General features: G+C 40.6%; 1 protein-coding gene across 2 annotated transcripts in view; it reads right to left on the bottom strand.

Moving 5' to 3' along the window:
- LOC115195872 (cadherin-18) overlaps window positions 1-13935 on the bottom strand; it is a 215520-nt gene that overhangs the window by 81258 nt on the left and 120327 nt on the right. For both annotated transcript variants that reach the window (XM_029756194.1, XM_029756193.1), the window contains exon 3: window positions 7889-8183. In XM_029756194.1, the coding sequence (XP_029612054.1) occupies window positions 7889-8183 (295 nt within the window). The remainder of the gene's footprint in view (window positions 1-7888; window positions 8184-13935) is intronic.

The raw sequence follows: 13935 nt of genomic DNA, 5'->3' as shown, positions 1-13935 counted from the left end.
TAAATTACTCACGATAAACGTTCACAAAAAACATAACAATTATTTTAAGAATTATAGATACAGAACTCCTTTATGCAATTGCGGTGTCCGATTTTAAAATAGCTTTTCGTTGAAAGCACATTTTGCAATATTCTGAGTAGATAGCCCGGCCATCACAGGCCAGCTATTTTGACACCCACCAAGTTTGGTACTCACCAAACTCAGATTTACTGTAAGAAAAATTGGATTACCTTTGCTGTTCTTCGTCAGAATGCACTCCCAGGACTTCTACTTCAATAACAAATGTTGGTTTGGTTCAAAATAATCCATAGTTATATCCAAATAGCAGCGTTTTGTTCGTGCGTTCAAGACACTATCCGAAGGGTAAAGAAGGGTGACGCGCGTTTCGTGACAAAAAAATTCTAAATATTCCATTACCGTACTTCGAAGCATGTCAAACGCTGTTTAAAATACATTTTTATGTGATTTTTCTCGTAAAAAAATTATAATATTCCGACCGGGAGTCGTTGTTTTCGTTCAAAGACAGAGAAAGTAAAATGGACTCTTCACGTGCACGCGCGCACCCGTCTCATTGTTCTCAGATCGACCACTTACCAAATGCGCTACTGTTTTTCAGCCAGAGACTGGAGAGTCATCATTCAACTTTCTGGTGCCTTCTGAGAGCCTATGGGAGCCTTAGAAAATGTCCCGTTACAGCAGAGATCCTTTGTTTTGGATAGAGATGACAAAGAAGGCCAAGAAATGGTCAGAGAGGGCGCTTCCTGTTTGGAATCTTCTCAGGTTTTGGCCTGCCATATGAGTTCTGTTATACTCACAGACACCATTCAAACAGTTTTATAAACTTTAGGGTGTTTTCTATCCAAATCAAACAATTATATGCATATTCTAGTTACTGGGCAGGAGTAGTAACCAGATTAAATCGGGTACGTTTTTTATCTGGCCGTGCAAATACTGCCCCCTATCCCCAACAGGTTTTAAGAGAAGGAGAGAAACATTGAGAGAGAGAAACCCAGTGAGAGAGCATGAGAGAGAAACACAGCAAGAGAGAGAGAGAAACACAGCTAGCGAGAGAGAGAAACACATAGAGAAAGAGAAGCACAGAGAAAGAGAGAGAAACAGTGAGAGTAAGAGAGAGAGAAAAGTATAGTGAGAGAGAGAGAACCACATTAGAGAAAGAGAAAGAAACAGCCAGAGTAAGAGAGAGAGAAAAGTATAGTGAGAGAGAGAGAACCACAGTGAGAGAGAGAATCACAGCAGGAGAGAGAAACACAGCGAGAGAGAAACACAGTGGGAGAGAGAAACCCAGCGAGAGAGAGAAACACAGCAAGAGAGAGAAACACAGTGAAAGAGCGAGAAACACAGTGAGAGAGAGAGGAACACAGAGAGAGAGAATCACAGCGAGAGAGAGCGTGAAACAAAGCGAGAGAGAGAGAAACACAACAAGAGAGAGAGAAACACAGCAAGAAAGAAACAGCGATAGAGAGAGAGAAACACAGTGAGAGAGAGAGTGAGAGAAACACAGTGAGTGAGAGAAACACAGTGAGAGAGAGAGAAACACAGCGAGAGAGAGAGAGAGAGAGAGAAACACAGCGAGAGAGAAACACAGCAAGAGAGAGAGAAACAGCGAGAGGGAAACACAGTGAGACAGAGAATGAGAGAGAAACACAGCGAGAGAGGGAGAGAAACATAGCGAGAGGGAGAGAAAAACACAGAGAAAGAGAGAGAAACACATAGAGAAAGAGAGAGAAACACATAGAGAAAGAGAGAGAAACATGCAAGAGAGATAGAAACACAGTGATAGAGAGCGAGAGAAACACTGCGAGAGAGAGAGAAACAGAATGAGAGAGAGAAACACAGAGAGAGAAACACAGCGGGAGAGTTAAACCCAGAGAAAGACAGAGAGAGAAACACAACAAGAGAGAGAGAGAGAAACACAGCGAGAGAGAAAGAAAGAGTGAGAGTGAAACAAAGCAAGAGAGGAAGAGGAACACAGCGAGAGAGAACGAGAGTGAGAAACCCAGCGAGAGAGAGAAACACATTGAGAGGGAGAGAAACACAGAGTTGAGAGAGAAACACAGCGAGAGAGAGAAAGAGTAACACAGCGAGAGAAAGAAACACACAGTGAGAGAGAGAATGAGAGAGAGACATGGTGAGAGAGAGAAACACAGCGGGAGAGAGAAACGCAGAGAGAGAGAAAGAAAAACACAATGAGAAAGTAAGAGAGAAACACAACGAGAGAGAGAAACACAGCGAGAGAGAGAAACACAGCGGGAGAGAGAAACCCAGCGAGGGAGAGAGAGAAACACAGCAAGAGAAACACAGCGAGAGAGAGAAACTGAGCGAGAGAGCACGAGAGAGAGAGAGAGAGAAACACAGCGAGAGAGAGAAACACAGTGAGAGAGATATAAACAGAGAGAGAGAGAGAAACACAGCGAGAGAGAGCAAGAGAGAAACACAGCGAGAGAGAGAAACACAGTGAGAAAGAGAAAGAAACAGAGCGAGAGAGAAACACAGCGAGAAAGAGAGAGGGAAACACAGCGAGAGAGAGAAACACAGGGAGAGACAGAGGAAGAGAAACACAGTGAGAGAGCGGGAGAAACACCGCGAGAGATAGAATGAGAGAAACACAGCGAGACAGAGAGAGAGAAACACAGCGAGAGAGAGAAAAAGACAGCGAGTGAGAGAGAGAAACATAGTGAGAGAGAGAAACACAGGGATATAGTGAGAGAAACAGATAGAGAGAGATAAACACAGTGAGAGAGAAACAAAGCAAGAGAAAGAGAGAGAGAAAAAGATAATGAGAGAGAGAGAGAAAAACAGAGGGAGAGAAACAGCAGGAGAGAGAAACCCAGCAATAGAGAGAAACACAGCGATAGAGTGAGAGAAACACAGCGAGAGAGAGAGAAACAAAGCAAGAGAGGGAGAGAAACAAAGCGAAAGAGAGAAACCCAGCGAGAGAGCAAGAGAGAGAGAAACACAGTGAGAGAGAAACAAAGCGAGAGAGAGAAACACAGAGAGAGAGAGATAGAGATAGAGTAACACAGCGAGAGAGAGAAACATGCGAGAGAGAGAGAACACAGCGAGAGAGACACAAACATAGTGAGAGAGAGAGAGAGAGAGAGACAAAGAGAACTTTAATATGGCAGTGAATGCACTCAAAGAAAAAGCCCACAGAGAATTGTATGCAATAAAAATAACAAATTTCAAAATCAACATCCCAATTAGAATTTGGACCAAAATATTTGACAGTGTAATCCTACCAATAGCTCTTTAGTGAGGTTTGGGGGCCTCTCAATAAACTGGACTTTAAAATGTGGGAAAAACATCCAATTGAAGCCCTACATGCAGAATTCTGCAAGTCCAGCGAAATACACCAACTAATGCATTTAGGGCAGAATTGGGCCACTTTCCAGGAGTAATGAAATACATAAAAGATCATTAAAATTCTGGCTACATCTAAATTCAAGTCCAAATTAAAGTCTGCAATTTAAAGCACTTCAAACCCAAGAGCTGAGCCCAGAAACGAGCCCTCTCAGTCAGCTGGTGTTGGACCTAACCAACCAAGCTGACACCAGCAGTGCTTCAAAATAAATAATTCCAATTAACAAAATCATGAACCAATCAAAGGACTCATATTTACATCATTGGAAAAACGAAACAAAATCCCAAACCCGACTAAATTGCTGATTATCTCTACTCTGTCAGAGATACGAAGCAGAGACAGATCCATACCAAGTACAGGCTGAGTGACCAGCAATTGGCAATAGAAACCGGCAGACATAAAAAGACATGGCTACCCAAAGAGGAGCGTGTATGTGGTCACTGCACGACAGGGGAGGTAGAGACAGAGATGCACTTTCTCCTTTACTGTGATAAATATTCCTCACAAAGAGTTTCATTATTCACAGAAATGGCTACATTTATTCCAAATTTGAACTTCTTAAACCCAGAGGAAAAAGTAAAAATACTCATGGGCGAAGGAGCAATGGCTCCTCTTGCAGCCAAATATGTATTTGCCTGCCATAACCTGAGAGACACTGAATAATAACTTACTTATTATTACTACTATTGTTATTAATATTATTGTTATTACTATTGTTGTTTATCATTCCAAATAGTAGTGGTATGGGTGGGGATGGTAATGATAGCAGTTTAGTGATGGTGGTGGTAGTAGTAGTAGTAATGATGATGATGGTAGTTGTAGTACTGATGTAATGGTGAAGATGACCGTTATTTAGTTATAAGTTAGTTATAGTTTCATTTTCCATATTTATATTTTTATATTTATTACATTACATTCTACTATTGACTGTTACCATTTTATTGTTATTATTTTTGTATTTAATTTTGTATTATTATTTACTGCCATTTTATATTATTATTTGTTATTGTTTATCATTTTATTACAATGTGTATTGTATACATTGTTGCTTTGGCAATATTGACACAATGTTTTTCATGCCAATAAAGCAGCTTGAATTTGAATTTGAAAAATTTGAGCGAGAGAGAAACACAGCGAGCGAGAGAGTGAAACACAGCGAGAAAGAGAGAGAGAAACATAGTGAGAGAGAGTAACACATTGAAAGAGAGAGAGAAATACAGTGAGAGAGAGATAGAGAGAGAGTAACACTGAGAGAAACATATCGAGAGAGAAACAGTGAAAGAGAGAGAGAAATACAGCGAGAGAGAGAGATAGCGAGAGAGTAACACAGCGAGAGAAAGAAACATGCGAGAGACAGAGAAAAACAGCGAGAGAGAGAGAAACACAGTGAGAGAGAGAGACAGAGAGTAACACAGCGAGAGCGAGAGAGAGAGAAACACAGGAAGAGAGAGGGAGAGAAACACAGCGAGAGAGAGAGAGAAACACAGCGAGAGAGAGAAACGCAGAGAGAGAGAGGGAGAAACACAGCGAGAGAGAGAGAAACATAGCGAGAGAGAGAGAAACACCGCATGAGAGAGAGAAACAGAGAGAGAGAGAGAAAAATACAGTGAGAGAGAGAAACACAGCAAGAGAGAAAATTAGAGAAACACAGCGAGAGAGAGAGCGAGAGAGAAACAGTAAGAGAGAGTGAGCAAAAATGAGAGAAATGCACACCTCCTGATGTCCTTTTAAAAATGTTCAAGCAGGAGTGTATGTCAGAGACCATTGTCGAATAGACAAGTAGAACATGTATTCCCCTTTCATGTGATTCTCAAAAATGTGATTTCTGCAGTTCAATTCTGAGTAATGAAATGGTAATATTAGAATACCCTGGCACGTGCCCAGCTAATCAATTTAGGAAAAAGGAACATCACGGGCAATTAGCCGCCATACTCCAAGACCCATCCTGGGCTGGAGAGCATTGGTATTGACAAACGCAGGAGGATTAGTGCTGTGGAGTGTGAGGACTGTTGATTGTTACAGCCGATTTGACACCAGCAGGCTGAAGACGAATGGCTTTAATGGATACAAGCAAAAGGAGGGGGCAGAAGCGAGAGGAAAACAGGTTATTATTTTCCCTTTTTTGATCCATGATTCTTCCCCTCAGGCTATCAATGTTGATTGAATCTACATTTTGTAGGGTCTTGCCATCTGTCTGGCTGGCATTGTTGAAGTTTTTCCAGGAAACAACAAACTTTTGAGAGTCAAATAAAAAATGTCTAAGCAACTCAACACAGTTGAAGTCGGAAGTTTACATACACTTAGGTTGGAGTCATTAAAACTCATTTTTCAACCACTCCACAAATTTCTTGCTAACAAACTATAGTTTTGGCACGTCGGACAGGACATCTACTTTGTGCATGACACAAGTCATTTTTCCAACAATTGTTAACAGACAGATTATTTCAATTATAATTCACTGTTTCACAATTCCAGTGGGTCAGAAGTTCACATACACTAAGTTGACTGTGCCTTTAAACATCTTGGAAAATTCCAGAAAATGATGTCATGGCTTTAGAAGCTTCTGATAGGCTAATTGACATCATTTGACTCAATTGAAGGTGTACCTGAGGATGTATTTCAAGACCTACAGTGAGGAAAAAAGTATTTGATCCCCTGCTGATTTTGTACGTTTGCCCACTGACAAAGAAATGATCAGTCTATTATTTGAACAGTGAGAGACAGAATAACAACAAAAAAATCCAGAAAAACGCATGTCAAAAATGTTAGAAATTGATTTGCATTTTAATGAGGGAAATAAGTATTTAACCCCCTCTCAATTAGAAAGAGAAAGCTCCCAGGTGTCTTTTATACAGGTAACGAGCTGAGATTAGGAGCACACTCTTAAAGGAAGTGCTCCTAATCTCAGTTTGTTACCTGTATAAAAGACACCTGTCCACAGAAGCAATCAATCAATCAGATTCCAAACTCTCCACCATGGCCAAGACCAAAGAGCTCTCCAAGGATGTCAGGGACAAGATTGTAGACCTACACAAGGCGGGAATGGGCTACAAGACCATCGCCAAGCAGCTTGGTGAGAAGGTGACAACAGTTGGTGCGATTATTCGCAAATGGAAGAAACACAAAATAACTGTCAATATCGCTCGGACTGGGGCTCCATGCAAGATCTCACCTCGTGGAGTTGCAATGATCATGAGAACGGTGAGGAATCAGCCCAGAACTACACGGGAGGATCTTGTCAATGATCTCAAGGCAGCTGGGACCATAGTCACCAAGAAAACAATTGGTAACACACTATGCCGTGAAGGACTGAAATCCTGCAGCACCCGCAAGGTCCCCCTGCTCAAGAAAGCACATATCATGCCCGTCTGAAGTTTGCCAATGAACATCTGAATGATTCAGAGGACAACTGGGTGAAAGTGTTATGGTCAGATGAGACCAAAATGGAGCTCTTTGGCATCAACTCAACTCGCCGTGTTTGGAGGAGGAGGAATGCTGCCTATGACCCCAAGAACACCATCCCCACCGTCAAACATGGAGGTGGAAACATGCTTCGGGGGTGTTTTTATGCTAAGGGGACAGGACAACTTCACCGCATCAAAGGGACGATGGACGGGGCCATGTACCGTCAAATCATGGGTGAGAACCTCCTTCCCTCAGCCAGGGCATTGAAAATGGGTTGTGGATGGGTATTCCAGCATGACAATGACCCAAAACACACGGCCAAGGCAACAAAGGAGTGGCTCAAGAAGAAGCACATTAAGGTCCTGGAGTGGCCTAGCCAGTCTCCAGACCTTAATCCCATAGAAAATCTGTGGAGGGAGCTGAAGGTTCGAGTTGCCAAACGTCAGCCTTGAAACCTTAATGACTTGGAGAAGATCTGAATAGAGGAGTGGGACAAAATCCCTCCTGAGGTGTGTGCAAACCTGGTGGCCAACTACAAGAAACGTCTGACCTCTGATTGCCAACAAGGGTTTTGCCACCAAGTACTAAGTCATGTTTTGCAGAGGGGTCAAATACTTATTTCCCTCATTAAAATGCAAATCATTTTATAACATTTTTGACATGCGTTTTTCTGGATTTTTTTGTTGTTATTCTGTTTATTTATAATCCTGTTGTTGTACATGAATACATGACTATGTATGGGCTTTTAAGAATGGATTTTGTGTAGAAGTGAAACTGGGTCAGAGTGGTTTTAATATGCTGAGTCGGGTAAAATACTTTACAGTCTGTTAAACACTGTGTGAGGTCTTGTGCCAGACGTTTTGGAATCACAATCTCTTTCTTAAGATTCTGTTGATTTCTGAATAAAACATAAATATTTTAAATAATAACAAGTTGTGAATTTTAAATTAAATCTTAGATATGTTATGGGTAAAATGCATTCCTAGATAAAGGCTACACCCCATAATGCCAAAATGGCTACCAATTCTTATCTAGTAAAGAAGACTACAAATTCAAGTAAACTAATTGTTAGCAGGTAACAAAATACTGGGCTGTCCTTACCCACTCCAGACATCTCAGGCACAGCAGCTACAAAAGGACCATCTGGAAATGTTGGGGCGTTATCATTGATGTCCTGGACTTTGATGATGAATTCTGACTTTGGTTCCAGGGGCTTTTCAGTGTTGCGGTCGAAGGCTTGTGCGTGGAGGATGTAGTGTGCTTTCCTCTCCCGGTCCAGGCTTTCTGTTGCATGAATATCTCCTGTCACCTCGTTGATGATGAATATACTCCCAGCGCCTTCCCCACTCAGAATGTACCTTACAGAGCCATCCCCTTTGTCTGAGTTGGAATGAAGCTGCAAGAGAAACCAGAGACAAAATATCATATGGTTATTGTATAACCAACATTATTGAATAAGTTACACCCTAAAGTTATAGCAAGTTTAAAACTTAAATATTTAATAAGTGCTAAATCTCAGTTCAAAATATTAGAAAATATGGAGATGTTCTGTAGAAAAGCATAGGAAGCGTAGTCTATTCGTTGTAAGTAGGCTGCTGGTATGCGAACACATAAACAAACCTGTGAGTCTTCAATATAACACATTCCAAATGTCATATTCAAAGCTTTAGCCTGGGATTTAGAAATGTGACCATCTAAAACGGCAGCCTTTTTTGAGATTCAAGTTTTTGGGGTTAGTGAAATCCTTATAAACTCTTTAAAGATGAAATCACTTCAATAAATCTTTAATAATGATGAGTGAGAAAGTTACAGATGCACAAATATCATACCCCAAAGACCTCTCACCATTGCAATAACAGGGGAGGGGGGACATGATATTTGTGTAACTTTCTCACTCATAATTATAAAAAATTAATTCAAGAGTATCCGTAATCCCGGTAGCATCCACATTAATGTATAAGTGTTTAGAAACATATTCTATTCTTCTTTACAATAAAAGTGACTCCAAAATGACACAATATATTATATACCATTCATTTCTATTCAGCAGAAAATAATCTGAACCACAACCAAAACAAACAGCAAATGCATCCAAAAAAATGTGTACAGTAGAGTCACAAGCTTGATGTAGTCATTGTGTGCTATGGAAATGGGACCAAATACTTTTTACTACTTTAATACACACAAGGGAATTTTCCCGATATGTTGGGTCCCCTAAAATGGGGGGACTATGTACAAAAAGTTTTGTAATTTGTAAATGGTTAAAATGGATGAAAGTGCACTCAAATTAAAGCTGACATTCTACAATTTAACCTTATAGTTATTGTATCATTTCAAATACAGAGTGCTGTCCCAATACTTTTGGAGCTCACGGCAAAGAACATTGCGGGTTCTATCCTTATACCCCAGAATGGGGATTTTAAAAAACAGCCAACACAAAATAACCAGTCACATCAAACTCTGAAATGACAGCCAACGTTCCCTTTTACTTTGTTTAATCTGTTTTCCATGGACATTTATAGCCATATTAATGATGCTGCTGCATGATTTCGCCTGGTTAGAAAAATGGCTAGCTGACGTCCGACACAGTTTGCGCTCTTTGGCAAGGGGGAGATCAAATTCATATTTTGCAACATTGTTGCAGAGGTCTGAGTGTCAAACAGCAAGGTTCATTGAAACCTGTGCTGTTGTAAACTAAATGCTAGCTAGAAAGCAAGAGGATATAATGTGTTTAATAAAGCATACACTCTTAGATAAACCTTTTAGAAAATTCTAAATGTAACTGCCATTCCGATTAAAAAGAACAACTGCCATTCCAGTATGATGATGCAAGAGGAAGGTGGTTGAACCAACTTGCAAGATGCCTACGAATAAGCATGTTATTTTTCAATGTAAGTAAAGTTGATTATTTAATTCATATATATGACGCCAAAGTCGTATGATAAACTAGGCTAGATAAATACATTTGAAATGTATTTAGAATTTGAGCATGTTTGTAGCTAGCTAAAAATAAAAAGCAAGGCTACTTTAATTTGCCACTTTACAAGCTAGCCAGCTAACTTTATCAAATAAACATAATTTTTTTTATTTTGGGATATACCAAATGGAGCTACAGACCCAGCCTGACATTGGCAATTAGCTAACTGTTACTTTTATTTCAGTATTTCAGTGTGGAGTCAATTGAGGGAACTGTTCAATGAAGCCATTAGAAGACTGTTGCTGACAGAGGGTGTACTGTATAAATTACTTATAATAAATTATGCATAATAAGTCTTGGTGATTCAATAGCCTAATTAATCATTACAGTACTTTTAACACACTATCTATGTTTTGTTCAGTCTGGCAGTAACCCAGAACTATCAGAGGCTCTCTCTTTCGGCTGCTGCTGACAACAACTGCATGTAAGTTGTTCTTCTAAATCATAATAATTATATGTCTGCATTGCATTTTGGCGTCATTTTGGCAGATTAATTCATGCTTATTTATGAATATTATCTCATGTTTGGCCGGTTCGAATCCTGGGAGGGCGCTGGAGAAAACAGGCAGAATTGATCTGACAACTGGGTTCACATCCACAAAACATTCCCTTACCGTTGGGCCCTTGACCAATGCCCTTAACCCTAAAACATTCTCTCCATCCAGGGGTGTTGCACTGCAGCTTGAACCTGTGCTCGTTTCAATTGTATGTGTGAGGTCTGCTGTTCAGGGGGGGGGGGGTTGAGAACGGGACAGAAGACACACTTTTGTTGTTCAGTGTAACTAATGGACAACATTGTATTGTATTTTATTGTATTGTATTCTAATGAAGTCAGGCAGAGTTGACGTGGGCCTTCATTCAAACAAAGAGATGCCTCCCTGGCCACCAGTGCCATTTCCAAACTAGCTTTGCATGTACAATACATAAAAAAATATATTTTCTGATATTCTTTTGTCCATTATTTCATTGTTAATTAATTTATATTCTTAGCAAAAAATATTAGTAGTAGCCATGACTCATAAATTGCACCATGCAGGGTTCTATATGGAACCATTTTGGTACAGTGAAGTAGAACCGTTAGGGTTCTGAAAAATAACCCATAAAAAGGTTCTATACAGAACTTTTAAGGGGTTCCATATATGAAGCAAGTGATTTATGTTCTATAAGGAACCTTTTTTTCTAAGAGTGTGCTTTAACAAATCAGGACACTGTAACTGTACATCAAACACATGATAAAGAACGTTGAATTTACAGAGCATATACAGTACAAAGTGAAAGGTAACACAGTGGAATTCATACAGTGATCAAACAAAGCCAGAAGAGTTCAATCACCCATTTACATTCTCATCTTCTACATGAATTAATGTGTCAAACCTCAAAGGGCTAGCCACATTAACAGGTTATTTTGACTTCACAGAAATAATACTTCATGCTAGTGTCATGACTGTCCTGATCAGGTCAGGATACAGGAGACCACCACCCTACAGATTATCTCCCAAACCCCCAACAGAGGAGGAGAGATCTAGGGGTCTGAAGATGTGGGGGTTTTATGACACCTCATGCCCAGAATACAGAGAAATTCCTTTGTCCTAACAATGGAGAACTGGCCTCAGAACCTTAAACATGCAATAAAGGAACTTTGGAACAATGGTTTCCGTCAGCCACAATGGTGGTTATGACGAAAAGTGGAATATTAAAATGTATGTAACTTTTGTATTGGTTTTTAAAGGTTAAGAGATGACGTTATTATGAAAACATTGTACCTTTAAGAGTTTTCCCAGTATATGCCTGATGTTTATACATTGTACGCTGTTTGGAAAATATCCAAATCAAACAGAATGTTTTGATAAAGATGAAATGTGAAGTTAGTGTCTAAAATCAGATTTTTAGCCAAATCTAAGCCTTGCCCCCTGTACTTGGTCCGCCCAGAGAATCGCCCTAAAGGCTGTTACGCCCACTTCTGACCCGAGGGTATAAGACAGGAGAGTGGAGAATTAACATAGGAGACTATTGACCCCAAGCTGCAGCGAAGGTCTAACAAAGTCGACGAACCCCAAAACGAAACACAAGGTTGAAGACAAAGAAATATTTTTCTACACGAGCTACGGACGAGTAGCTGTGTCTAAGCGGGTGAATTCAAGCCGAACCACCCAGCCTCCACTCTCGATTGAATCGTGGTATCGACACCATTCGAGCCGAAGCTGTGAGCTCTGAGCTACAGAGCTGTCTGTCCTCAGAAGACCCCTTTCAGATCAAGGGTGAGGATCAGACCACTTAGCCAAGAAGGACACTGACATCGTGAGGACAACCAGAGAGTTGCGCCGGAGAACTTCGTCATTTAGAAGCCTAAACGACCCACGCGGAGCTTCCCACCTGAGAACTACAACACGTAATTACATCATTATATTCTGACCCATAAGAGCGGCAGTTCGGGGCAAGGCTAATTTTAAATAAGCATGGCTGACAAATGAACCCAAATGTATATTTCTCTCGTGTACTTCCTTTCTTTCTCTCTCTTTAAAATCCCCATTTTGGGTAACAAGCGCCATAGTGTGTTGGCCCGTTATACTAAGTCCTAATCAATAGCTAGACTGTGTTTTGTGTATGTGCATTTTTATCATCATTTTAGCTTGCTAGTAAATAAATAATCAACTAAGATTGGTGTGGTAAATTCAGTGGTAAAGCCCGGGTCCGTGCAGATTCCCGGATTATACGACTTCCAGATTATGAGACTGTAGAGGAAACTGATTAATTTAGCGACTGTTGTAATCGATATTCTGATATCCTTTGAGTTAATTTGGGAAATAGAAACTCAATCAAAACAATGTTCCCATGGTGCCCCAGGTTAATGAGTTAATAATTGCTTGATTCATTGCTTAATTCATTTAATCACGTAATTATAAACCGTTAATCATTCGATGAGCAACAGTCGGCACATTAACTAATACAACGTCACGACACTAGCCTAGCAGCACCATTTTCATATTGCTTCGCAGATGTATATACCCAACCATCACTGAGCATAGGTAGCCAGTGATGTAGTGGTAAAAGAATTGGGTAAACGCTGATCGCTGTTCCCTGAAAATAAAGTAACGCTCCCTACATTTTCAATGTAAATACTCGTGCAAAAGAAAATAGGTAAATGCAGGTAAACGTAATTTACTTACATTTACCCTCCACTACCCACTGAAGGTAGCCATTATAAACATATCAGGTAGCTATGTTGAAGGATGAGGTGCCTATTATTGAGCATACAGTATGAGGAAGACATTATTGATGAGGTAGACTCCCTGTGAGTGAGCATGTGAGGTAGACTCCCAGAGAGTGACTGACAGGCAGCTCTGCAGTCAGGCAGCAAGCCTTGTTGACTGTGATACTTTGTGATATAATGTACTGACAAAGAACTTCAGTAGCCTGTACGCTCTCGTTGGCTGGCCCTCGCTTCATACTCGTCGCCAAACCCACTGGCTCCAGGTCACCCACAAGACCCTGCTTGGTAAAGTCCCCCCGTATCTCAGCTCGCTGGTCACCATAGCAGCACCCACCTGTAGCAAGTGCTCCAGCAGGTATATCTCTCTGGTCACCCCAAAGCCAATTCCTCCTTCGGCCGCCTCTCCTTCCAGTTCTCTGCTGCCAATGACTGGAACGAACTACAAAAATCTCTGAACCTGGAAACACTTATCTCCCTCACTAGCTTTAAGCACCAGCTGTCAGAGCAGCTCACAGATTACTGCACCTGTACATAGCCCATCTATATGTAGCCCAAACAACTACCCCTTCCCCTACTGTATTTATTTTGCTCCTTTGCACCCCATTATTTCTATTTCTACTTTGCACTTTCTTCCACTGCAAATCTACCATTCCAGTGTTTTACTTGCTATATTTTATGTACTTCGCCACCATGGCCTTTTTTGCCTTTACCTCCCTTATCTCACCTCATTTGCTCACATTGTATATAGACTGTATGTTTGTTTTACTCCATGTGTAACTGTGTTGATGTATGCGTCAAACTGCTTTGCTTTATCTTGGCCAGGTCGCAATTGCAAATGAGAACTTGTTCTCAACTTGTTCTCAACTTGTCTACCTGGTTAAATAAAGGTGAAATAAAAATAAATAAAAATAAAAGTCCCTCAGTGTCACGATTGTCGTCGGTGAAGGAGGACCAAAACGC

The sequence above is a fragment of the Salmo trutta genome, chromosome 6 (genome assembly GCF_901001165.1).
Source record: "Salmo trutta chromosome 6, fSalTru1.1, whole genome shotgun sequence".
NCBI classification, from domain to species: Eukaryota; Metazoa; Chordata; class Actinopteri; order Salmoniformes; family Salmonidae; genus Salmo; species Salmo trutta.
The sequence above is the reverse complement of the archived record's forward strand: the minus strand, read 5'-3'. Positions and strand labels throughout refer to the sequence as shown.